The sequence below is a fragment of the Diplotaxodon limnothrissa genome, linkage group LG13 (genome assembly GCF_057381915.1).
Source record: "Diplotaxodon limnothrissa isolate DT_005_m linkage group LG13, D_limnothrissa_male_GT1.1, whole genome shotgun sequence".
Taxonomy (NCBI): Eukaryota; Metazoa; Chordata; class Actinopteri; order Cichliformes; family Cichlidae; genus Diplotaxodon; species Diplotaxodon limnothrissa.
Window position 1 is genome coordinate 25,188,090 of NC_140608.1, and position 27,667 is coordinate 25,215,756.

The window sequence follows — 27,667 nt, forward strand, 5'->3', positions numbered from 1 at the left end:
ACAGAAAAAAAGTTTTGATATTAAAAAAAAAAAAAAAGGGGAAAAAAAGCATAAATCAAATTGACTTGAACTGAAGAAAAAAACTACATCAGGATACTGGAAAACATGTGTGTCTAAAGCTCCAGTGACATTTTTTTAAATGCTAAATTGAGATCAAATTTAATTTTGAGGTTAAGAAGTAAAATTGAGATAAATGTATTGTATGTTATATGAAAATCGGTCAAAAAGATGTCATGAGAAAAATTTATGAAAAAAGAAAAATCATTTTCTTAAACTGGCACTGATTATCTTCCTGGATGGCTAATTGAAGATGTTACCTTCTTAAACTGACATCTTATTTCCACCATAGTGGAAGGTCAGACGTGTCGCATGGAAATTTTACTGCATCAACTGAAATTTACACCCAGCCTTACATTTACACTGTAATTCTGCCTGCGTTCTGTGTAAAGCTCATTCTGTAGGTGAGAAGGATGCCACATTTGTTCCACCAAGTTCTGGTAGAGATGTAGTTCTAGTCTTTCCTGTGTTTACTGGAACGTGACTGTGCCATGTACCACACCTAGGCCAATAAAATACAAGTGGCTAAATCCATTCAGAGCCTTATGTGAACTTTTGTTTCTGGTTTATATCCACTGGGTGGCAGCAAATCACACTGGGGGAATAACTATGGATTCCCAAGACACAACCTTTGCCCCAGTTTCACCATGACCTTTCACCTCTCCAACAATCTACCAGGTGAAAAATACGCACTTGATTGGTTCTCAGCTTTAGCAAAGAGTGTTAGTGTTGTTTCCTGTATGAAAAGAAGCCAGAGCAGTTTGTGGAAACTGAAAGTCCCAGAGAGGGCTGGTATGTGCCACTTGGTTCGGGGTCATGCCGCTCCTCTCTGCATGAGAGGCACTGACCAATGGGCGTGCTAACCTGGCTCTTCCTGTAAGACTTACTCACAGGGGTATTAATAACCCTGGCTGCTCACAACACAGACCCAGAGCAGGGCTTAACGGGGCATAAAGCGTAGAGGAGGTGATGTGGGCTTTTTTTTTTTTCTCCCTGTGGGCGGGCGCTACCCCAGCTGTTCTATCTTCTCCTCAACAGCAGATGCCAAGAATGGCTGAGGATGTGGATCTGGGTCAGGAAGGGGGGGTGGGGGAGTCCTGTTACAACTGGACTGAATTATGGTCCCACAGAGATAAAGAGATGGTTGGACACGAGAGCATCAAAGCAAACACGCCAAACTGACAGAGATGCTCAGTGTGCCAAGACCTGCAGAACTAAAATGTTACTGCTGCAGATTCCTCTGAAGCCTGGCTCTGGGACACAAGGAAATGAAAAGTTGAGTGAAATTAGAATTCCATCTCCCTCTCTGGTTACATCAGAGCTGACAAGATTGTTGGGATTGCGTAAGACGAGCGTTTCAACTTTCAATGGCACGGCGTCAGCATAACCTTTAATCTAATACCAGTATGTTAACAGGGATTAGTGGAGGAGTCCACTTACACAGCAGCAACCTTGGCTAAAGATGCCCAGGCGGAAACGGTTGGATGTCGCGTTGCCTGCGTGACGGATGCCATCCGTCATCACTGAGCTTTCCTTTTAGGATTTGTGTTTTCAAACCTTTTCAAAGCACGCTCCTCTTCACACGTAGATGTATGCATCTAACAGGAGATGGGACAAAATAGTCACTATGCTTAACGACCATGTGGTCAGAAATCATTTTCCAGAGTTGATTAACAGTGCATCAGGTCAAAGCGCAACAAACCTGTTTAGGTTGGCTTTAGTTTCACACAACAAATCTGACACAAGATGTCTTCTACTCCAGCTGCCATGTGGCAAATCGTCTTTTATAGTAAGTGAAAGCGAAAGCAGCCTGCACTGTAGGAGGTGGGGTTGGACAAGTAAACACAAGTTCTCAGAGTTGATGACTCAATCAGCTCACAACTGAATTCGGCACAACGTCAGTGTCATTGTTCAACTGTTGACACAAGAAAAAGCTAGTGAGCAAAGCTCTCACTAACAAAGGCTGTATGTTACAATGTTAGGTTAGGTTTAGAGTTTAGTCAGCTATGGCAGCGATGACTTAAAATTCAACAGAAAAAGCCTGCTGTATCGTAACACGATAAAGACTGCATTCTTACTCAGTATTGATCAAGGCCAACACTGAAGTCTTCAGACACACAAACAATATCTGCTCATATAAAACTCGAGTCTCTGCTGTGGAATGAAGAGATCTGAGCGAAGGCAGGATTATAAAATTCTCACCTTTAATCAGTTCAAAAAGTTCACAACAAATGTAACACCTTGAGAAGGGAAATCTGCCATTAGAGATTGGATGCTTATTTGGATTTATACATTCTTCCTAATTAAACTCACTGGCAATTCATTTACTCTCTGGACAAAAAAAAAAAAAAAAAAAAAGCCTTTATTTGGACAAAACTCAAACAGTTACAAATGAAAAATGCAAAAATACAAAATTAAATGTAAACCCAGGTTTATTTCTCATTTTGCTCTAAAGGTAGTGTCTTGAAGCACTACTGCATGGTAAACAATCTAAATTAGTACAATTCAAAATCAAAAGCCATCTGAGTTAAACAGGAGTTGTTATAAAGATGCAACCAACCAAAGAGCCCATAAATACCTCCGCCACTTCCTTAAAACATCCCATTAATGAAGGCTCACAAATGAGCAACAATCCTCTTAGAGGAAAACAAAACGCTGATGTCGACTAGGCGACAGCACACACGCGCACACACCCACAACAAAAAGAAATAACAGAATAAGAGGAAAAAAAAAATGTTCCCATGGTATTAAAGATGCTATACAATTGGGATGATATGCACATATTCGCTTTTGCTTTCCATGAAAAACCTCACGCTGGCAGCAGCAGCTCAGTTTTTTGGGTGAAGCAGAAAGTCATGAGCAACAAGATGCTGCTGCACGAGCAGCGTCTCTCAGCCTTCATTCATTTTCCATTAGATTCACATTCTCCCACAATGCCGTGGGGCACCAAACAAGCGGTGCGTGCGCCTCTAAAAGACCACTTTCTGTCACAACACGGGTCTAGAAGCTTCTATGCCAACTCAACACATGGGCCGATTTTCACAACACCCCCGCCCTCCCCTGCCCACACCGGGTGTAGAATAGATCTATATATAAACAAAGAGATGGGAAAGAGGGAAGAACTAGGAAACAGAACCAGGGAAGTGACGGAAACTGATCCAAAACAACATGGTTAACTTGTCCTAATCGTTATAACTTCATCATGCAGGTCTGAGAAGGGCCAGAGACCAACAGAACGTAAGCTAGATTAACAGTTTTGGAAAGTTATTACACAAAAAGTCTCCATAGAAAACGCAGATCATGTAAAAAGGACCACAGGGTGATGCGGTAATCATTTACAGAGTATTGGCATTATTTTGGTCAACAAACATCCAATGGGATGGCCCACGGCCTCCCACCACACTCAAGTGCCTCTCTTGGGTTTTGTTGTGTTTGCTGTGGTTAGGGTTAAGTTTGGAGTACTGTACAGTTAGACTGAGCAGGCGCTCAGTCACACATCTCCTCTGGGATCTCGTGAGGATTCAGGATGCCGGGCACCGACATCTGGATCTTGTGTTTCTCCTCCTGGGCCTGTCGGAGTGAAGCCTCCCTCTCCTCCAGAAAAAGGTCCGAGGTGTCCTCACCTGCAAACTCCTGAACAGCGACACAATCACAGAAAGCTGCTGTTAGCTACAAGGTTTGAAAGCCATGCTGCTTTTCTACCACAGCGACCGAGATCCTAATTTTTACTGTTAGACTGCTCAATTAACTGCAACACTACTAAACCCCCATTTGGGAGTGAGGGATCAAATACTCACTATGGGTGCTGGTAATTGAACTCACTCTTCCAAATGATGGACTTTTATTTGTAACAGGGTTAGCATGCACATGCTTTTTAATAAAAAGTCATTTAAAAGCATGTATTAGGCTCATTTCCAGCATTTCTACATTTTTATATTCTTAGAGATTTGCATGAGCCGTTCAGCTCACGTTCCCTTTCTTTGAGATAACTTCCTTCTGATTGGCTGCTGCTCACAAACAAAAGATCTGATCGGCTGATTGGTTGGGCTTCTTGGGATGCCCATCATTCAGATATTCCCTTTCATTTCTTTTCGCCCTCTTAGACAAAAAACAAACAAAAAACCCAACATGCTTGACCTCAGCAATTGGTTTAACAGTATTTGATTTACTGACATAATTACCACCTAAATGTCAACTTCAGTGCACAAAAATAAACAACAAAAAATAATTATAAATAATAAATAAATAATAATAATCAGACCAATCAGGACACATGACACAACATTGAATGTTTCCAACAGCACCCACAAAGCTTCCATAAAGTCATGGCCGCCTGACCATGAAGTGGCAGGAAAATGTTGTTTGTGGAAACAACAGCTAAGCAGTTAGCTATGTAGTCAGTGATAAGGAGAGACAAAGCTTCCATAGAGGGACAGGCTCCATGTGCTTCAGCTCAAATACACAACTGAGATACACTCAGTCTCACAACTTACACTTTGTGTACCTCCTCAACACTGAAAGGAATACTTAATACACCTCCAATCAAAGTTGCTACAGTCTGACGAGCTCACCTTTATCTGGACGAGGAAGTCCCTCAGATGCTCCTTGAAGGCAGGAATGTCCTGGTTTAAGCTGAACAGCCCTGTCACAAACACCTTCACCTGAGCACTGACAGACAAAACACACACACACACACACGTAAGCATCGACTGAAAAACAGACTCACTTATATGCGTAATGTTCACACTCACTCCTGCAGGTGGGGGAAGGCAGTCTTAAGCAGGTTGGCCACATATTCCTGGATGAACACCTGGTTGGTGGTGGGGCTGGCGGGGTTCAGCGCTGCAGTGATCTTCCCCTCCTCCACCAGGTTGAACATGTAGGCCAGGATGGACGCGTGCATCGTCAGGCCTGCAGCGCGCGCACACGCGCACACACACACACACACACACACACACACACACAGAAAATGAATCCATCGTCTTTCCCTAATTCCCTCGTCTTTGTAAAGCCACGTTCAAATTGATTTAGTTCTCTGGGGGAGGTGTTAATATTACCTGGCCTGGTTTAGTGACTTTAATCCAGTTCAGATAATGAATGTGTCTTTTTAAAAATGTTTTTGATCCCATCACCAGGAAGATTCAACACTACAATCAACTCCTAAATAAATCAGTACTGAGTAATGTGTGATCTTTTAAGCAAGAAGTCACTTCCATTTTTCAAACTAGTGCCTTTAAAAGGTTGTACTGAACTACTACAGCCTTACTGTGATCTGAGCCAATGATTTTAACATAAACATGTTCATCTGACCTGCACAGCAGACGCCAACATTTTTTGAAAGTATAAATATCATTTGGACGACTGCAGATTCAAACAACTGAACGGCATCAATTGTGTGTGAGCTCACCAGCAGTGTGCGATGTGTCAGTGACCACAGAGAAAATGTGCTGCAGGATATCGCAGAAATACGTCTGGTAGAAACTTTGAGCGGCTGCCTCCTCCTGGGCCACATTCTGCAGCAAGGTGTACAGAATCTGCAGACCTGAGCAGCGACAAGACACAAAACAACACAAAATTATAGTTGCACATCCTTCGAAGACCACAGCAGCTTATTGTTAACAGCCAGGTTGCACAGTGATGTCGCTGTTCTGATGCACGTCTGTTTCAGTGTGAAAAGGATCACAGTGCACCTTCATGTCACGTTTCTGCCTGTGGATCCCACAGTGGGTTTTCCCATTATCAGTATTTAAGATGTTGTTGGTCAATAAGAGCATAAACACCTTAGTGTACTCATCTCTGAGCCCTTACCAGTGTCAGCTACGTTCCTCATGGTGTGCTTAAAGGCCCAGATGATGGAGTCCAGCACTAGTTTGAACTGGGCTGGAGGGATGGCAAGGAATGCGGGGAAGCAGTGCGAGTTTACAGCTTGGAGCAGGTAGAAGAAGTGGGTCCTGTGCTCTGGATACTCCTCAAAGTTCTGGTACAAACATACAAACAGATGATGAAAAATTTAAATCTATAAACCAAGTTATATCATAATGCTACACATGAAATAACGTATCAGCAGTCTAACTTAAATCTGGCCTCACACTGCTGCAGGTTTTTAGTTTTTGAGAGGCACCTGATGGGTCCCAGTTGTATTTTGGAGTGGAAACAGAGGCTCAGGTCAGAGTAAACAACAGCTGAAGCCGACTGAATTTAAGATTTTCATTTTTTTTCCTGCAGAACACAAGCACTTAACTGATAGTGACTAAAACCAATGCAGTGCTGCAGTTAAATAGATTTTTTGTTTTCTATCAACAATGATGACGTGCATGAATGTAATTATCCGCCCAGTGATTTACACACTGCAGTGAAGGCCGCATGGTAGATTGCTTATCCCAATGCAAATGAAAGCTGCTGATTTGATGACTGAGGTGTTTACTCACTACTCTCAGTAATAAAAGAGCTGCTGATAACTACGAACAGTTGAACAGACGGCCGGCCACTTGATAAACAGAAAGACAAAGACTGCTGTCTCGGTCACGTGTGCAGGAAAGATTTAAAAACAAATATCCACATATGATGCGTCAGCGGCTCACTGGGTCGTACCTTGTTGATCATGTTTAGAGTGCACTCAAAGACGGCATCAAAGATCTGGGGTATCTCGCTGGTGATGTGCCCCCCCAGCTTGTTGACAATAGTTGCCATGGTGCTGAGGACTTCAGGCTCACGGGCGGCAGGGACATTGCGTTGGTAGTCAATGAGGACGGCATCCAGCAGGGGGGGAACAAAGTTCTCACCAACCTGAAACAACAACAACAACAACAAGAGGCATCAGCAAAGAAAGCTTTGAGTGACGCACAAAAACCTGAGCAGACATGCTTTAAATAAAACTATGAAAGGTGACCAACCCCTCAGTACAGTGACAAACTGTGAATATTAAAGGGTTGTGCAGATGCAAACACAGGGGGGGGCAGAAAAGTCTGCCACAGGGGAACACAATCTTTGTGTCTGATCTAAAAATACCGATTGGATTGTTCGAAAGCTGTTCCACAGTCAGCTGTTCCACTGGCTGCTACAGTAGGAGTAACTCAGGAGGACACAAGAGTGTAAATATATCACTTCTGATATCATCAGCATTTTTAGTACAGCAGCTTTCTTCCTTCATTCTTTGTCAACATAAAGCCCCAACTGGGTTTGTCTCCTTCAGCAGTGACATATGTGAGCGCCTTTCTCACCATCTGTGGGTCGTTTGATCGGCTGACCCAGCCTGAGATCAGCTTCAGAGTCTCCCGTTTCACTGTTCTCATACTCCGGATCAGTGGCTGCTTTGTCACCATCTCACCTGCAACACAGACATTAGCAGAACATGCGACTTCTTAATGAGGATGGGAAAAAAACAAAACAACAAAAGTCTCACACATAGCAGCTGGGTCTAAATGTGTAGCTCTCGCTAAACTTAATGTGCACTGCACACCTCTCAAATCTCAGCTTTTTGTGCCAATGAAACCCATCCCATGTTACATAACACATATCTCACACGTGGAATTACCTTAATTACTGTAATGCAAAAAAAAAAAAACGAGAGAAAAGACTTTGTAGCTGACTAAGAGCCCACTTGGAACAGAAGTCTGCTAGAAAAATGGCTGGAATGAAGAAGTATGATATAATTACAGATCATTAAATATTATACTAGCGTTGCACCCATTTATCAGCTAAACACTGGCCCCTATTCTTCTCGATGACTGGTATCAGCAAATAAGATGTCAATTATCTGAAACAGTGGCTGATATTCATCTCATCTACCACACTGACTTAACCCTGATTGGAGTGTGATGAACACTATAAAAGTAAAACAAACAGTATAAACCTCTGAAAATCAACTCAGTTTGTGTGCTGCTTACAGAACAGCTATAACCTCACTGCTCTGACAGCAGCATGACAGTAAGCATGTTTACAACCATCTGTCTGCAGTGACCACCATGCAACTGTGACAGTCTGCTGCACGATGAAAACAAATGTGCCGGTCTTACCGTTTGTCTGAATGGCAGCAGAGATGTTCTCGCTGAGGCACTTGTACACGTTGAGCATGTCAAGGTAAATCCGTCCCAGCTGGATAACAAAGGGGTGTCCCACTGCCTTGCAGGCCCTGACATTGGTCTTAAGAATGCTGCCCAGCTGTTTGACGGTTTCTGGGTCCTTCAAGATGTCCACGTTCTCATGGACGGAAGAGGAGCAGAAGAGCCATTAACAAACAGCTTGTGTGTCTCTGAAATGTGAATAAACGGTGATACACCATCTTACCTTGGTGGCCTGCTGGATGATACTGTCCCACACTTGATTGGGCAGCAGCATATATTTCTCTATCAGGTGCTCCTGAACAGCCTGGTCGGTCTGTGCCCCGATCATGTACCCTACTGCCTCATAAAACGTGTGCACCTGTGCGTACACACAAACAAACAAAACAGTCAGCACGGACACTCAACTGGGCAAATAAGAGACAGCTGTGCCTCTCTCTGATGGATTTCTGTGGGTAAGAACACTTAATGACCTGCTGAGGCTGAAGGTCACAGATGATCGTGTTAATGTTGTTGAGGATCTCATCGATGAAGGGCATCACCTCTCCCACCTGCACCTGGATAAAGTGGCGCCGACACTTCTGGGCAATCTTAATGAAGGTGTCGCACGCCATGTCCTGAACTCCATCATGGGTCTCTGTGAGGGCAGGACAGAAAAATAAAAATGCATTAGAGCTGTATCCATCTATTCATCCATCTGCCTGAAATAGATGCAAAGAGGGAGTTCAACAAATAAAAATACTCCAGCTCACCATGCATGAACTCAAAGAGCTTGTTCACAACAGTTTTGAGGAACTTCCAGTGGGCTCTAAGAAAACGAGGGTACTGGCCAACAATGTACATGATGTTAGAGGCGATGATGGCCTTGTTGTCTTTTCCTCGCTTCTGCTCACAGAGACCCAGCAGATCCTGAAGCAAACACCAAAGGATTCACTTAGGCTTAATGTTAAACCTTATGGGTGAGACAATAATTAATATGAGGCGTAAGCATGAGTGAGGGACTGCTGTCACCTAAACCTAAATACACAGACACATCAATACCTTAATGACAGTAACAAGGAACCTCTTCTCATCCTCCTCGTGCATAGCCCCACTGATGGATCCAATGGCCCAGCACAGTGTGTTGAGGTTCTTCCAGGACCATTCAGTACCGTTTACCTGGTTGTGAAGCTTCTCTGTCATTATGCGTTCTGTGTCCGCATAATCCAAGTGAGTCAGGTACACTGCAGGACAGTAGAGGAAATGTGTATCAGAGTACAGTACAGTTTCTGCTAAATTAAGAGTTAAAACTAGAGACACAGTTCAGAACCAAGACAGAGAGAGAGATAAAAACAACAAAAAAAGAAAGAAACATATATAAGAAATGGCGGAATGAATTTTCCCTAAAAAACACTGACGCCTGTGTGATGAGTGACACTGATCAAGCCAATTTAGTCAAATGTAAATTTATAGTCAGTCAGTTCTACAGTCAAAGCTAAAGCTTTCCCTACATCCATCCATTATTCAAACAGCTTATCCTTCTGCCAGTCTACGAGTTTCCAATCGATCTAACCTGCATTTCTTTGGATCTGTGGGGGAAAACCAGAGCACCCGGACGAAATCCACGCAGACGCACAGAAAGGCCCCAGCCAGCCGGCAGTGCTAACCACTGAGCCATGGTGCCGCCCGATTCTCCTACAATATTTAAATATTACAGTGGTGCTGAGAACAACTCGCCTAACCTGTTGGAGGATGTGTCTGATCAGTAAATACAAATCCAGCTGCTGAAGCCACTGGATGGATGCATTAATTAAGATCTATTCAAAAATATGACTTCTTGTGGTTATGATCAGTTAAACACTGCTTCTTAAGACAAGTGGCCTAGAAAAAAAGAGAGTTTAAAGCTTGATTTACAGTCCTGTGTTGAATCCCTGCAGAGCCTACGCTGCAGTAGCGTCGTCATCATTTGCATTTGTACTTGAGTGCTGCTGAGTTGCACTGGTCTGCTATCACCAGGGTAAACTGAGACAATCACATTCACTTCAAGCTAATAGTATCATACCACTGCTACATCGAAATGCAAGAAAAAGAAACCCCCCCCCCAAAAAGAATTCAGAAGCGATCGAGCCTTTACACAGATTATTCGAGCTTTAAAACAAGAAACCAGCATGTACCTGCATTAGCAAAATCTTATTTTGCTAATCATTATACCTCGTTTACACAGGATTTTACTAGCAAGCGGAGACACAACTGCTGCAGCGTAGATTATGCTGCAGATTTAACACAGTACTATAAATCAAGCTTAAGGATATAAAATATTAGAAGCTATCATTAAGTCATACCAAGGGTCTCCCTCATATTCTTGTAGAGATTGATGGAATCTGTGTCCTTCATGAACTCCCTGACCACCTCCCCCTGATCATTCTCCACCACCAGGACCTCCTCTGGCTTGGCCATCCGACTTACCATCAGCAGACGCACCTGTTACTCCAGATAAAAAAAACCTGTCAGCAAGTACACAAATCAAAACACCTGCCTTTCACACACACAGGAAAATATAGCTTAGCTTGTGTTCTCATAAATGTAAAAGGACGATACAAGTGGTTTGTCTCCTGGTTATAGTCACATTTCACACATATGGAATGTAAAATATCATTAAGTAGAAAAAAATTTTTTGTATTACTTTAGTAGCTGCTGATTTTTAGTAACACTGTAACCAGCATCTCTTTTGGCAGCTCTGAAGCAGCCACCTGTCGCTGGCCTGAGCCAAGTCTTTCTAGTATGACTGCGAGCTGAGACGCTTCAGGTTCCACAAACTGGAAACACTTCAGCAACCTCTGTGTCATCTTCACTATAAACGTAAGACATGCTTCTTAAAGAAGAGTCTGCATTTATAAACTCAACTTCAATCATGGGGCTCTGCGATCATGTATGTGGTATGAATAAATACCATCTTGTTCTAAGAGGTACCTTGGAGAGAACGGGTAGATAGAGCTGTCTGCGTGGAGGCACATCAAAGTGCTGGTTGCCAGACAGCAGAGGGGACGTGGATGTGGAAAAGGGACTCTCTCTGTAGAGCTCAGCGGCCAAGTGATTCCAATACTCCAGGCAGATTTTGAAGATCTCAGTCTCTTCCACCTCTGACACCAGCAGCATGTAGTGGAGGGCCTGAAGGAGAACCAGGGGAGTTGCAATGTAACGTGAACATGTTAGCTAATTACCATAATCTTCTCCTGTGCAGCCTATGTAGAGCAACAACAAAATACAGAATACCGTGCTTCCCTTACCTCCATTAATGTCTCTCTGAGGTTGAGCCTCTTCTCAATGAGTTGCCCGTGCTCTTTAAGGAAAGTACACAGGAACAGACTGAGGTTCTGGATGAAGTTTTGCTCGTCATCTTTCCCGTTGGCGTAGGCCAGCCGAATGTTGGTGTTCAGAGGCAGCATCTGAACAGATTAGAGTTAAAATTCATCTTAGAGTCTCAAACCGAGCAACGTGTCAGTGTGGCTTTGTCAGATGTCACCGGGTAACCCACCTGTTTGAGCTGACACATGGTCAGCGTGAAGAGGGTAACAAACTGCTCCTCGTACTGGCTGACACTCACGCCCGCAATCTCTGTCAGGCACTTCAACGTCACGTTGCGAAACATCGGCACGTTCAAGAACTGTTTAAAATAAAAAAATATATATGTTAAATATCCATTATAAATCGATTTTATGCACATCATCGAATATTTTAAATAATCACACAAATCTGCATCTTTGTGTGTTGTGTGCGTCTTTGCGGCCGCACCTTATACACCAATGTGCTGATCAGTTTGGTTTCAAAGATGTATCCCAGAGGAATCCAGTTGAGAAAACGCAGAAGTGTCTCCAGGGTGGCATGGACCAGGGGGGCATTCTGGGAATTCTCCTGAGGTGCACACAGCAACACAATCAGTAAAATCAGCTGAAGAACAAACACTGGTGTGTAACCGATGATAAAAAGAATGTACGATACAAGGAAAAAGATGAATGCATACCATAACAAACTGACACAGCTGGAATATCTGGGAGAATTCATTGCACATGCTGAAAGAAAACAAACAACATGTTAAACAGCATCTGACACTGATAATGAAAGACAAATCTGAAAGTTTCATGTACAACCTGTGCCCTGAAACAATGTAAATAACCGTGGTTCGTTTCTTTTGATCACTTTATGTCTGTTCATGTTTGGTTTCAAACAAACACCGTTTCAAAGGTTTTGCTGCACTGACAGCAGCTAACAAGTTGCCACCTACTCAAGTAACACCGCCCTCTCTTATCCCGCTCTCTCCAGTGTTACACTCCACCCATCTCATGCAGCAGTTTTCACACATGAACTTTGGGCCAGTTCAGGAGAGTCTAGTTAATATTTCTCACATTTGTCCTTCCTCACATGTAGCACACAATGGGACATGGTCTGCTTCAGACACAGTTGCACCACTGGAAAAACACTGTAGTTTAGTGGAGGGTGCTGCCTAGACAGACTGTGTAGGAGGTACCACACACGATGCCCAACTGGCCAATAGTAAATGCACTGGGTGATGTTGGGTGACTTCCAGAAAAACTCAGGGAACCAGGCCATGTAAGAAAATGGCTACACTCTGACGTCTGGTGACAGCAGAACAGGGACGTTTTGAGAAAATACATTACAGGCTTTAAGATGGCATTAAAATAAAGTGAGAGCATATAAAAGGAAGGAAATAAAAGATGGTTTTAATATTCTATCAATGTCTTTTCCTTTGGCGTTTGTGTGTATCATGTGACACGGTATTCCTGGGTAGCAGTGTATTAAATGTTTAGTCAGATTTAGTAGTTTACAGCTTGTTTAGTTATACTAGACTTGGTAAATTCAACTGCACCGAGTCTAAACATAATAAGCCTCATTTGTCATTGAATGTAGTTCCAAACAGTCAATCGGGATGACCTTCTTTAGTCATCTGAAGAGAAAAAAAAAACCAAAACATCTAAAATCTAAAATGACTTCAGCCCCAGTGGACATATTTCGGATTCTTTGGATGAGGAAACAATAAAACATGAAGCTCCCAATCACGCGAGCTTCATGTTTCAGGAACGGCCTCCCTGATCTGAACCCGAGTGGTGTTTTGTTATTGGACTTCTGTGCAAATCACAGTTTGCCCATAACAAACACCTTGTTCGAACATAAGAGTGTCCATAAGTGCATGTGGCACACGAGGTCACTGAGGCAGTTAAACAACTCCTTGGTGGCAGAGCCCCTGGTGTTGATGAGGTCCGCCCAGAGTTCCTGAAGGCTCTGGACTTTGTAGGGCTGTCCTGGTTGACACGCCTCTACAATGTTGCGTGGAGATCAGGGGCAGTACCACTGGACTGGCAGACCAGGGTGGTGGTCCCCATCTTTAAGTAAGGGGACCGGAGGGTGTGTTCCAACTACAGGGGGATCACACTCCTCAGCCTCCCTGGGAAAATCTATACCAGGGTGCTGGAGAGGAGAGTTCGTCTGCTAGTCGAACCTCAGATACAGGAGGAACAATGCGGTTTTCGTCCTGGTCGCGGAACACTGGACCAGCTCTTTATCCTCTCAAGGATACTTGAGGCGCATGGAAGTTTGCCCAACCAGTCTATATGTGTTTTGTGGACTTGGAGAAGGAATACCTCCTGTGGGAGGTACTACGGGAGTATGGGGTGTCTGGCCCATTGCTACGGGCCATTCGATCCTTATACGATTATTGCCAGCAATAAGTCGGACTCGTTCCCGGTGGGTGATGGGCTCCGCCAGGGCTGCCCTTTGTCACCGATTCTGTTCATAATTTTTATGGACAGGATTTCTAGGCGCAGCCAAGTGGCGGAGGGCTTTCACTTCGGTGGCCTCAGAATCTCATCTCTGCTTTTCGCGGATGATGTGGTTCTGTTGGCTTCATCAGGTGGTGGCCTCCAGCCCGCACTGGAACGTTTCGCAGCCGAGTGTGAAGCAGCAGGAATGAGGATCAGCACCTCCAAATCTGAGGCCATGATTCTCAGCCGGAAAAGGGTGGAGTGCCCACTCCGGGTTGGGGATGAGTTCCTGCCCCAAATGGAGGAGTTAAAGTATCTCGGGGTCTTGTTGATGTGATGGGAGCCAGAGATCGACAGGCGGATTGGTGCTGCGGCGACAGTGATGCGGACGCTGCACCGGTCCGTCGTGGTGAAGAGAGAGCTGAACGTAAAAGCAAAGCTCTCAATTTACTGGTCGATCTACGTCCCTACCCTCACCTACGGCCACGAGCCGTGGGTAGTGACCGAAAGAACGAGATTGCGGATACAAGCAGCGGAAATGAGCTTCCTCCGAAGGGTGGCTGGCGTCTCCCTTAGAGATAAGGTGAGAAGTTCAGCCATCCGGGAGGGGCTCAGAGTAGAACCGCTGCTCCTCCACATTGAAAGGAGCCAGCTGAGGTGGTTCGGATATTTGACAAGGAAGCCACCTGGGCGAGGTGTTCCGGACATGTCCCAGCGGGAGGAGGCCCGGGGCAGACCCAAGACACGCTGGAGAGATTATATCTCTCGGCTGGCCTGGGAACGCCTTGGTGTTCCCCCGGATAAGCTAGAGGAGGTGGCTGGGGAGAGGGAGGTCTGGGCTTCTCTGCTCAAGCTGCTGCCTCCGGGGCCCGGCCCCGGAGGCAGCAGAAGAAGATGGATGGATGGATGGATGGATGGATGGATGGCTATTAAACATCAACAACAGTCAACTGTGCTAAACAATCAACCCACATCTTTAGATATGAGGAATATTCATAAAAAAAAAAATATCTATGTTTATTTGATCTGTGTTTTTTTTCCCCCCATAGCAGAATTTTCAGGCAAGTACACAACTGCATATTAATAATATAAAAGAAACTGTATAACAACCTTATTGCCCTGACATTACTGATTGATAACATGGAGCCACATTTCATCTTAAAGTGAAATCCATTTTCAAATGCCAGCACAAAGACATCGTGTTTCATGAGCCTCTGAAATAATGTGGCAACACAAAGTTGCAGGACTGAACTCTTTAAAAGTTGATTTGATTGATTTCGGTGTGAACCTTCTATAGAAAAGCTTTCCTATGCTAAGGTATGTTGGGGGTAATGATCAAAGACATTTTGGCATCCATGCTCTCAAAACTGACCTGTCTTTTAGGTGTTTGGCCTTGACCTGGGTCATTTGGCCACTAGAGAAGTCAAACACCTCCTCGCTGAGCAGCTTCAGAATGACCATGTTGTTCTGACAGAGGCTCTCGCTGGTACGACTCGCCCCCACAATGTCACTGATGAAGGTGGGCCAGTGCTTGGGCCACTCCTGCTTCAGGATCTGCAGACGTAGAGGACACAGACATGTTAGTGAGAGATGGCACACACTGAGAAGAATGTGTAATCTGAAGAAAAAAACGAGATCAAACTGCAACTCCCCATCAGTCTCAAGTCAAAAACATTTCTTTTACAAGCATCCCGTAGTGAAGAAAATGCCGTTTTTGTTAAACTCCATACTTAATTGTCCATATTGAACATAACCATTTTAACCAGCCTCCTAACGATGAACGTGGAATCTGGAGCTCTTCAGCCCCTCCAGGCCAAAACAACGTTAGCTCAAATGACGTAAACGGTGACTCATTCTCACTGGCATTAATGCAAAGTCACTTGTGAAGTCAGTGAACCCCAATCTCTGCCTCTCGCTCCCTCACTCACACATTCATCAAACGCAAAAACATGGGAAAAATGTCACGTTGCACATTTAGAAGCACTAAGGTCTAAGTTGTTGGTCTCATGGTCCTGATATTTCTACAACTCTGCATTTACAGATTTCAGTGCCTTGCTGAATTAAAGATACTGCCATCAACAGCTCCATGATGATTTCCACTTTGCCAGTTTTTAACTAATTTGTATGTTTCCATACAGACACATACATCCATTTTTCTGCCACACTCTTCGAGATGATATCCTTTATTATCACAAGATCACAGTCACTTTCTAAGCATCGTTTGCCTCGGCTGAGACATTTAAGTAGTACTGATGTCCCTTTTTAATGACACTGATGTTTTTTGAGCCAGATCTACCAATTAAGAGTGACATCTTCAGGTTAAAAAGAACCACTGCAAAAGAGAAGCACTGAGGCAACAACAACATAAGGTTCAAACCCAGCGTTTTTAGATTTACTGCTTCATATGACGACACCCAGAATTTTACCATTTAGGAGTCGATAATGGTCAATAATACACACCCACTTGTTTATTAGACATTAACAAAGCACTGTGTCTTTGGTAGCAAGAACCACTTTGCTCATGGACCTGTAACATGGTCTCCAGTGAAAATTATGACATTTGCTGTGTTATCTTTACTGTATATACTGCTCTGAATCAGGCTGTATAGTACATATCATAGTACTCTGTGACTCAGTGGCTCTACCATGCTCCAGGCAATGAGTACAACACACGTAGCTAGCTAAGTGAATCTCTGCTCTGATGTACGCTACTGCTGTCAGAGTGAATAGCTTCTTGGAAACTGTTTGCTGACACTTTCTTTATCCCTCTCCACTATTCACCCACATGAACGCTGAGGGTTAGGAAAACATCACAGTTATAAACACAATGAAGTGTTTCTCAGTGTTACTGAGGCTCTGTAAAGATAATACTGATAGATTTAAAAGAAAAGTAACGCACACTTTATTATTTACAGTGTAACCAATACTATATGTTTGATATAGTTAGATATTTAACAGGTCTGAAATGAAAACAAAATCTGTGGCTGAAAGTGCACAATCAAATCCTTTGTTTTAACAATTCTTGGATTCTCTGATATTGTTTTGCAAATAGAAAACATTTACCACATGCAGCTCAGACACATCTAAGCGCACGCACGCACACAGACAATAGACAGGCCACATTTTTCATTCAGTAAACTAACAGTAACAACGCAAAATGAAGAGAAAACATCCCCCACAAAGGACTGAGTAGGTCCAAAAACGAACCCAAGCAACTCTTACCTGAACAAGGATCATGTTCAGCTTGCCAATGTACACCTTCTCTTTCTAAAAAGAAATAAAAAGAAGTAAGTCAAGGAACACGTTTCAGTTACACAACCATATCCTTTAAACACATCATGAAAAGGTAAGGTATAACAAGAGAAAATGTATGAACATGTTGATGTTTGACATTTTATATAAAATTAGTAAAGGCTGGGTTTCACCCACGAGATAAAGTCACAGGTGTTTGTAACAGAAATGTCGAGGCTGGTCATGTGCATTTGAAAGTAAACACCAAGAATTGAATTTATCCTACAATTACAACCTGCAGTAAAGTAAGCCAGACACAAATAGTCATTTCTATAATGGAGAGTTATGGTTTTTAAAGCTCACTGAAATTATTCTTTTTGAGTGCTCTTTTGGAAAATCCCCTCACAAAACCTCTAGTCTGGTGTATCTGGTTGGTTTAATAACCTTAATAAACTTGGTAAATATATCATGTTTTGTAGAGTTACATACTTGAGAATGATGCAAACACCTGAAACACGGCTGGAAAGTTGCTTGCTCAGCAGGAAGTTAAATACTAACTAGACATCATTTTGTTGTAGGTGGCATCTGCACTCCTTCATTTTTATGTTGTCTTCTTCTCCTCAGCTAACCTCTTGTTAAAGCAAACAAGTATTTAACAGTGTTCACCGTCTGGCTCTTCTGACTTCACATTTAAAATCATTTAAGGAACATTTACAAAGCACAAATCCTTTCCATTAATCAAATCTAAAACAAAATTTTACATTTTCCTTTACCTTTCAATTTACCCCCCTTTCTTGCTGTTTTTATAACAGCAATACAACCACCAAGAAAAATCAAGCTTCATTGGACTTAAAAACCTTAAAGCTAGGCCAGCATGTCATATTTTCATGTATCAATCTCTGTACTTATGAGAAAAACACTGCATTCTCCTAATGAACACCAGAAAAGCTTGCTGTCAGTTTAAATTTAAAACATTTTACAACTCCAGCCTTTTAACTGCTTGAGTGCTCACAATGGCTGAAACAGTGAGAAAAGCTGCTGAAGTCACCATAGTTGTTCTGAATTACACAGCACTCTTAGCAGCTTAAGTCATGGCTGCCCTACTAACCTGCCTGTTTAAAGTGCTGCTGCAATAAAACATGGACACAAATAACGAGAGAGGGAACAAGAGGCTGTTTGTGCAAAAATTTTTTAACATCGACGAGGTTATAAATTGTTATAAATTGTTTTTAAAGTGAATCTTCTAATATGTCTGACTTTTCCTTGAACCACAGGGAGGTTGTGTAAAATGTACACTTTAATCATTTAAACCCTTTGCTGAACTGCAAATAATAAGAGCCATATTAAACACCAGCATTTTATGTTTTATTATGATTTATAATATATACCCATTTAAAATTTCCCAGTGACATGCTTCCAAAATCCTGGAAACGTGGACTAAACTCTTTACAAAAGAAACTCAAACAATCAAACAAGAATCTGGTGGAACTTCTTTGCCTTTAAGCTAATTTGTAACATTACTGAGTACAAAAAACGCACCGCAGGCAGGATCTCTCCAACTTTACGATGGGGAGGGTCTCACCACCTTGTTCTTGACTGAATGGGCAAATTGCCCAATTGTAAAGAACCCGGGAGCAATTAAAAGATTCACAGAATCCAGACAAATCTCTGCACATAAGCGATAAGACTCCAATGTTTAACAGCCATGGACTTTGGGTCCTCAGACAGCACTGCACTGCTGTAGAAATTACTATGAATACAGTTCATCAATGCATTCACAAACACAAATAAAATGTTATTTAAAGAAGAACAAAAAGCTCTTCTCCAGACCTGAGCTCGTTTAAGGCAGACTGATGGGAAGTGGAAAATTATCCTGTGATCTGAATCAAAATGGGAAATTGTTCGTGGACACATGGGCACATCCCAGACCTGTGACCCACTCAAAACATCTGGGGCGTTATGGACACAAAGATGTGACACGGGCAGTCCTGAACTACTGACTATTTGAAATCCAGTCACGAGAATGGGAAACCAAATTCTCCAACTCTTACGGGGTGTTTCTAACAGAAGAGGTTTTGCAACAAAGTAGGAACTGTTTTTGTTGTTCCATCTCGTACTATTACCCCAAGAATACAACCTATTTATAAAATATAAAGTTTACTCACCTCTACACTTGATGCATCAGATGAAGTCTTGATAATGAGCCCAACAACATACTTTTTTATACCTGGCAAATACACAGAGAATATCAGAAGATGTCCGTTAGCATGCACCAATAAAAATGTGTTCATCAGCAGTTGCCTGGAGCACATTAGTCAGTAACCCTAACACAATCTGCGGGCTCATAACTAGCTGAATCTGCCAATCATATCCCACATTTGTACTGTAGAAAAAAAAAAGGTGTGGTTCTCCATATACACACACTGTTGCAAAGCCAGTTTATAAACACGTGGACGTGAGCAGCAACTGCCACTGAACTTTCACAGGACAAAACCCTTTGGTCGGTTCAGTGGAAGTTCCATTTTCCCCCACGTGTTTTCACAGACATTCAAGATTGTCAAAGTGAGCAGAGCATCTTTAAAATGCGTTTTCAGCTCCCTCGCATTTCTCTCTAGACTGCAGCTGACTACGAAAATGTGTGTTTTGGTGTGGTGAGAGGAGCCGAAAACAAGGCAATACTCTGACACAAGGGGGGAAAAGACATACTTGCCAGTCGCCCTGCACTGGGTTTGCCACTTGAACAAAATTCAGGCATCTACGGTCAGAAGCAGGTAAGTCTTAGGTCAATGAAAAAATTAATTTTGAGCAAAATTATAGAAGAATGGAGGGAGGCAGAATCATCTGATTTGCACATGATTATCAAATTTATTTCATTATCACTGCTTTTTCCTCTGAAATGTTTTTCTAAATAAATTCTGTTCCACTGTGTTGAGACCTCTGCTATGTGCTAATGCTGATGTGTCCAATTGACAATTAGGCAATAATTAAAGGCTGAACATTAAGAACCTATAGCCATATACTGATAACACTGCAACACTTTATATAGGTTCATACGCACATTTACCTTGTCAACAACTTCGTGTAACGTTTAAAATTATCAATAAACATTTTGAAAATATAACTGACAGCAATTACCGCACTCCATTAACCCATCCCTCATTCCTCCCTGGGTACAATGTGGAAAAACTGGCTCAAAGCAACACACACAATGTGTCATTGATTTTAGAAACAACAACATATCCCATCAGAATAATGTAAGGCTAGACAACAGTAACAACGTATCTACTTTGTTTCCTCTCAAAAAATTTCCCTCACAAAGCATTAAAAACAAAATAGTGCTGGGGTGTTTTCCTTGTTTCCTCTCTAAAACTACTGCTCAAATGCAGAATCCAACCTTTCTGAGTAGCCAGTTCGAGTCAGTCGAGCAGAAAACAAACCAGCATGCTTAGTGGGGGAATACTCCTCAACATGGCAACCACACGTCACATTTACAAAGAAAAAAACTAAACAAAAACAAAACACACTAACACCATGGGAATAAATGTTTCAGGAATTTTTCCACAAAAGAAACTTTTACCTTCACACTGATTCCTGGGAAGAATCTTCCATCTGGTTTTGATAACCGTTTCCAGAATTTGGAGAGCATAGTACTGTAACACGCAAGGAAGAAGCAGCATTAGGACAAAGCTGTTATGACAGCATCCAACAATAAGAAGTGCCCACCTTTAATCCAAAAACAGTATGAAGTGGACCAGTCTGCAATAACTTGCATTTCTAAACTAGATTGCACTGAACCACATTTCATGCAGATTTTGTAGTGTGCAACACTTTCAACTTTCTTTTTTTTTAAATATATATATATATATATATATATATATATATATATATATATATATGTACAAGCAGCATTATGCTGGAACACTGCAGAAGCCCTGCTGTTATTCTCAGCATCACACCAGACACAAAAAAAGGAGAAAAAAAAAAGAAAGAAAAAAGGCAACCCATTAACCAGCTTTGTCACAGATTGCTTCAAAAGGGAGTCAAATGGCCTAGAAGACACAACAAGGTTTAAACGCCTCTATCTAGGCTACATGGACCTTTGTAGGGTTGGGCATCGAGAACTGTTTTTAAAGGACAATTTGTTCAAGTGCAATATTGCTACAGGTTTCTTTTGTCCCTTAAACTGATTGTGCTTTAAGACCCCTTAAAGCAAATTCTGAGCCCACTGTGCTTCAGTCTACATTAAAGGTGGAGCATGCATCATACAAGTACCCACCACAGGAGTCTGTGGGATGTTCTGGGGCAACTGGACAACTGTACAGGTTTCCACTGCAGAACTCATATTACCTTTCTGACTGTTGTTCTTTTCAGGGAGGAAAACCCGCTGTGGGGTCGATAGGACCGGATATCCTAAAAATATAACCAGCATTTCTGCTGCCAACTAGCAAGAGCAACATTTTAGTTAGAGCCTGACCAAAAAATTAGATATTGGACAATAGCCCTCTTTTCTCCACCTCAGACACACAAAATATAAAAATCAAATTTATTTTCTGCTCAGATCAGCTGGTTGTTGTGTTTGCCAACAGGGAGGCTGCAGCGCACCCACTGGTGGGCAACATGTTTGAAGGGTGTTTCTCTCACCTCATTTTCTTTTAGTTTTTACATTTTCATTCATCAAAGGATACTGACACATCGGAAAATGGGTCATATCAGCCAATCGCTACAGTGAAATAAAACAGAGGTTCAATATAAGCTCATACATACTGAGGAAGAATTTATGGATATATACTTTGTGGCTATTTTTCATACCTGTTAAAAGTGTCACAACAATGCCAACATTAACAACCATCAAACCTTGAGAACTCCTCGATACTAACAGTCTGTGTAAACACAGTGACTGTCTAGGTTGCTCACAATTCTACATAACCACTCTTTCACTAAAGGCATGCCATTTTCTCAGGTTCACAACTCTGTCATTACTTGTATGAAGTCAATCTGTTTTTTCTCTAGTTCCTGCAATTAAAAAAAGACAAAAGGAACAAAACCCAACCAACAAATAAGCAGTTTTAGCTGAAAATGCTGCAGATATCAAATATATACAAACACACATTTATTTGACACTTTTTGTAATACCAAAGGTTTGTCTCTGTTCCTATGAAAAATATAATTACAGCTCATGCAATAACTTGCCAGAACTACCTCATAACATTGTAAGTTCCTTCAGACTGACAATCCATCAAACTCAGTTGCATTTTTCAAACTGTATCTCGTGGATCAAATTTCACTGTGGCCCTCCAACAGAGACATACATTTTTTCGCTTAAGATAAGATAAGATAAGATAAGATAGAACTTTATTAATCCCTCGGGTGGGTTCCTCTGGGAAATTCGATTATTTTAAAGCAGAGATTTTTTTTGGGACTGAAAGCCCTTTAAAATTGCAGTATTTTCAACAGCTGAATTTTTTTTTTTCCCCAGACGCAGCATGTTCACAAAAAGCTAAAGCCACAGATCGCTATGAAATTCAAAATTGTTATCCCCACTGACAAATCACAAAACTTTGCCTTTAAAGGTCGTTTCTTTATAATAACCAGAATTTAAGGAAGTGAAGCACCAACCTAGCTACAAAAAAGAAAAGAAAATAACAACAGTATCATGTTGTCGATACCCAACCCTAAACTCTAGTCCATTTTCTTTACAATGCTTCATTTCTAACTTAAATTCAACTTTACCTGGTGTGTCATAAAGAACAGCAGGACCACCACAGATTACACTAATTTAAATCACTTACTTGTGAAGCATAAAGAAATAAAAATATAATTTGTTAATCCAAGTTAGTTTATGATCTGATGTTACTTCAGCTGACTGTTTCAACTGTAGGGATCATCACTTGAGACCATGAGTCAATAAATTAAAAAAAAAAAAAAAGAAGAAGAAGAAAAAAAAAATAGTAGTAAGAAATGACTTGTATTACAGGATGTTATTAAAGCAAGATTAACAGTGTGCTACGGACAATGGATGCTGGAAGATTAAAGGTGAAAGCTCCTTATAACAAGCTGACTGTACACCACTCGCAGGTGTCACCTGGAGCGCTGCATTAAATTCTGCCGTGTTTTATTTCACCTTTAATTACCGGACTACACAAACCACCGCGCAAGGTAAGAAGAGAGAAATTACAAGTAGGAAACTGCGAAATGCCTTGCAACATTTCAGCTCACAGAGGTGCATCTTAAGAAGAGGCCATGACGAGAGAACTCAGCTGTACCGTTTAAAAAAAAAAAGAAAGAAAAAAAAGAAAAAAGGAAAAGCATGAGAGCGAGGTGGGAACAGTGCCATGATCCCTACAGTTGAAATTAAATCTTTTCGTGTCTCTTTACAATAGATCCTACTGACTGCAGCCTGCACCCACCCTCTGTCCAATGAAACAGATGCAATAAAAACGGATGAACAGAATTCAGTCAAAGGGAATTTAAAAAGGGTAGACCTTGTGGAGGCCTGCCGTCAAAGCCTAGCTGTGTCATGATGCACAGGATGACACACCCCTTCTCTTCCTATTACAAGCCATAAACATAATGGAACATTGTGATTAATATCAAAAAGTCACAACTTGAAATCATGACAATTTCAAATATAGCTACTGTAGTTAATTAAAAAACAAACAAACAAACAAAAAAAGGCAGACACCCAAAGTGCTTTGAAACTGGGCATTTTTCAAACTTATCACTGAAGATAGAATGCAGGATTCGAGAGGTGTTTACCTTGTTTCCTCAATTATCCCTATTTATTTGGCAAATTTATGAATTTTAAAGTGATATTGATACATCAAGAACTCAGATTAGTATTGAATGTCAGTATTAAAAGCAGTCTTACAAGCAAGCAAAAATAAATAAAATACAAATGAAAAACAAGTATCAACATTACTTTGAGGAAGTTGTGTATGATTTGCACTTCAATTAATTCATACCATGTAAATATTATTCTTTGATTATAGATATGTACTGGCTTTAACAGCACAATTCATCTGTAAATCTTTGACATCTGAATGGTTACAAAGTCAAACGTTTACCATTCACAACTGGTTGCTTAACTAGCGGTACCACCATGCAGAAGCAGCACAACATACACTTGCAAACAGATGTCCTAGAAACACACAAGACCCAAATCTTTAAATAGTTACCAAGATTCATTCGGTTTTCTTAAATCAAAAAAACATACAACCACATAAGCAGAAATGCCAAATACACTTTACATCTATGTAAATGTTAATTATTAGCAGGTGTGGAAAGTTACTTTAACCATCTTTCATAACCCTTTATATTACCACACAAACAGGATTGGCATGCATGGAGTTTTATGATAGTTGTATTTAGAGAAGTACGTTTTAATAATACAACAGTAAGATGACAGAAAGCCTCCATTGTTTGTCTGCTAGGTTCAGATCCAACAGAATTCAGAAGGACAGGGGTCCTGCATAGCTCAGCAGTTAGGGCATGAGACAAACACTGCAAGTGCATAAAGGCTGCTTCCAACAAAAAGATCCACTACAAAGTATCTTTTATATAAATGAAAGCATGGTATAGGCTAACCACTGTGACGTAGGGTGAAGCTTTTATGTTGTTTTGTGTGCTGGCTAAAAATACTTCTTCCTCAAAGTACATACAAGTTTCCTTTCAACAGCATTTTGCAGGTAAGAGTTAACTTACTTTGGTGTTCATGTTCTGGGAGAACTCAAGGATGGTATCCACTCTCGTCCAGGCATCTGGGTGCTCTTTTAAGTGTGTCAACACTTCTTGTGCCATTCTTTGCTGTAAATCGATGAGGATAACACTTTAGAATTAACACTGAGGTGATATGAAAAGAATTGCAAGGAAAATGCAACAGTAAAGTCAACATTGTCTGTCTTACAAAAAGTCAATGTGTTACTCTCAGGTGAATGTAAAGTGGAACTTAAAAGAAGAAATTTACAAGCAGCTTCTTTCAGATATGGTGTAGAGATAGAGAGAGAGAGTGAGAGAGAGAGAAAAGGATAACATACCTGTGGTCCTACCCCATGATACAGACAGTTCACCACATTATCCAGCAGATTGATATCCAGTTTCTGGTTGAAGTCCAGCAGCTGCTGTGCTGCATGGTCTGCTAACATTGTCATAACTGCTGGCATAGAGCTCTGCAACAAGGACAGGGGGCGGGGGTCATGAGTGCACAGAACGCATTTAACAGACAAAGTCATGTGAACTGTGTGTTTAGAAACCATTCTTAACAGCTGACCGTGTAACAAACATCTGCTAGACCAACCACTGAGATGTCATTTTAAGATATTAGGCTCATGGTGTCACATGCCTGTCATGTTCAAAAAGTACAGGAAAGCTCCTGGTTCCTTTGCTGGACTCCGTTTAGGAAACTTCAAACTGGCTGAAAATGCTGGACATAGTACTCTGGTTTACACCAGGAGCCCAGGGACTCGAGCAGCAAAAGCCAAAATAACTTAAAATCAATCTCAGTATAATTCCAAACCTTTTATTAGAGAAAGAGAGTTACAGCGCCACGTTATCTTTAAAAAAACAGGCCAGTATTGATCCGTAAACAGATGAGTGCACTATTCAGAAAGCCGAAGTCAATGACACTGCGCTTTTGCTTTAAACAAACAACTTAACAGCTGACTCAGACACAGTTACAAGCAGGCTTTTAATCCGTCCGTGGTGCCTGCGTTGTTTCACTAACCAAGCACTCATTTCTACAACTGCATTAGTATCATTAAATGAGCCACGTGCCGCATATACTATCCGACGTCACGTTGTTTACGTCTGTAAAACACCGAGCACACCGCGAATGACTGGCAGCAACAGTTAAAAAAACAACAAACGCATCTTACAACCACGTCTACCTAGTAGCATCACCCGCTAATTTTAAAAAAAAAGAGAGAGAGAGAGAGCGAGAGAGCACAAGCGCGTCTCCCGCACACATTAACCAGCCACTAGGATTCACCCCACACATGTGCTCCCTCACTGCTCACTCCAACCACTCCCACCGAGGATACCAGGGACGGAGGGTGCTCATAAATAAATTTTACTCGCTGTGTCGTCACCGCTGTTTAGAGAAGTTAGCGCTTCTTGCTGCGACTCTACTCCAAAGACTAGAAACGATTATGGGCCATTTTCCGGTACAGTACGGTAAAGTTAATACTGACGCCGTTTAGCACCTAGCAACATCAACTCGACATCCGCTCGCATCACGTACACGAGTGATGCTGCCTCGGTGGGAGAGGCGCGGATTTAATCTCACGCAGTTTGGTGCTCGTCTGCAGCGTCGCACGTAACGTCAAAAGAGGTAGCCTGATTATGCGTTTAGTTCAGTAAAGTTACAACACTTTCTCTGACAGCCAGCGTTAGCTTATTTTTAAGTGGCAAATGCTAGCAAGCGGACAGCCGATGGCTATTTGGTTATCCCCACTGATACCATTGCATTCTGAATTAGCATGTCGTTACATGAGCTTAAAGGCAAATTACAAGATAACACAGGTTAATGTGCACACCAAGATGCATTTTATTCTCTATAAAGGGTAAAGCCAAGACACGTTAATCACAGCATGGCAGGTTCGTACTTCACCCCAGTTACCTACCTAATATCCGAGGCTCTGACTGAAAAGAGTGGCGTTTGCCAAAAAAAAAAGCTACTAGGTACTTTGAGTACTTCAGAGTATCTGATGATTACAAAAGATTTCCTATCTCTGCAGCGTTGACTATCTCCAGCTCCAGTAGTGAATGATGTCTGGCTGGTAAGAACCACTGATGTGGATTCCAAAACTACTATCACAGTAGACCTAACAATCTGTTACTCCGATACATTTTACGAAACTAAGTAAACCTTGATTCACTAATTTATTCTTTACTCTAATAATTTTCCAGCAGGGTGGTATAGAGGTTGTGTGCCTGCGCCTCCTCTCTTCTCTCCTCTCAAGCAACTAACTCGCAACCGGTTGAAACCGGTTCAGACTGGGAGATTCCATCTCGGTTTAGTTTTCAGCCGATGGCGCCGCGTAAAGTTTGGACTTAGGTTACGCCCAGGCCGCGCTGTGATTGGCTGTGTCTCTGGCGAAGACTTCCTACTTGGCGTCCCATTGAAGGATCGGCCTGTCAGTTTATTTCAATTCGCACAAGCGCCCACGCGACTACTCCGCCCGGAGAGAAAAAGAGGGCAGACTCCCTTGCAGAATGGACTTCTACACGACTCCGTTTTACAGAATGGCGAATAACTTCTCGACCCGACTTTCGTGTCAAAACTGAGCTTTAACATAAACATTTCAATTATTTGAGCAATTACAAGAAATAACTGGAGCGCGAGCGTGCAGCACGCGGAGCAAAAGTAATGGCGTTTGATGTTTGTTATCCATTTAAGCCTCTCTGTGGAAGTTTTGCTATTTTGAAGCCAAATATAGCCAGAAGGCAGAGTGCCTAGTTCATGCAGGTAGCCTGTTGGTTTGAATGATGTGATAAACCGCAACTACCATTCATTTTGCCTGTTGCTCGTAAGCTGGTAATTTTCCACCAGCCACGAGTGGGCGTGGT

The 27,667-nt window shown here is 41.9% G+C and overlaps 1 protein-coding gene across 4 annotated transcripts; it reads right to left on the bottom strand.

Moving 5' to 3' along the window:
• Window positions 1–3,131: 3,131 nt before the first annotated feature.
• xpo1b (exportin 1 (CRM1 homolog, yeast) b) lies at window positions 3,132–27,560 on the bottom strand. Of its 4 annotated transcripts, none has more exons than XM_085368930.1 (25): window positions 26,722–27,560; window positions 25,138–25,269; window positions 24,806–24,907; window positions 20,682–20,754; window positions 19,270–19,331; window positions 17,096–17,140; window positions 15,246–15,427; window positions 12,118–12,166; window positions 11,889–12,008; window positions 11,632–11,760; window positions 11,384–11,542; window positions 11,067–11,264; window positions 10,439–10,577; window positions 9,159–9,340; window positions 8,870–9,026; window positions 8,591–8,754; window positions 8,344–8,478; window positions 8,073–8,256; window positions 7,278–7,384; window positions 6,649–6,843; window positions 5,866–6,034; window positions 5,465–5,599; window positions 4,809–4,968; window positions 4,629–4,725; window positions 3,132–3,690 (listed from the first exon to the last, which is right to left on the bottom strand). In XM_085368930.1, exons 2-25 carry the CDS (start codon window positions 25,261–25,263, stop codon window positions 3,544–3,546), a joined length of 3,216 nt encoding a protein of 1,071 aa, XP_085225056.1. In that variant the 5' UTR covers window positions 25,264–25,269; window positions 26,722–27,560; the 3' UTR covers window positions 3,132–3,543. The 4 variants fall into 4 exon arrangements, with proteins under 4 accessions (XP_085225056.1, XP_085225057.1, XP_085225058.1 ...); XM_085368931.1 differs by lacking the exon at window positions 26,722–27,560 and adding an exon at window positions 25,371–26,632; XM_085368932.1 differs by lacking the exons at window positions 25,138–25,269; window positions 26,722–27,560 and adding an exon at window positions 19,811–19,859 and having other exon boundaries at window positions 24,806–24,869.
• Window positions 27,561–27,667: the final 107 nt, after the last annotated feature.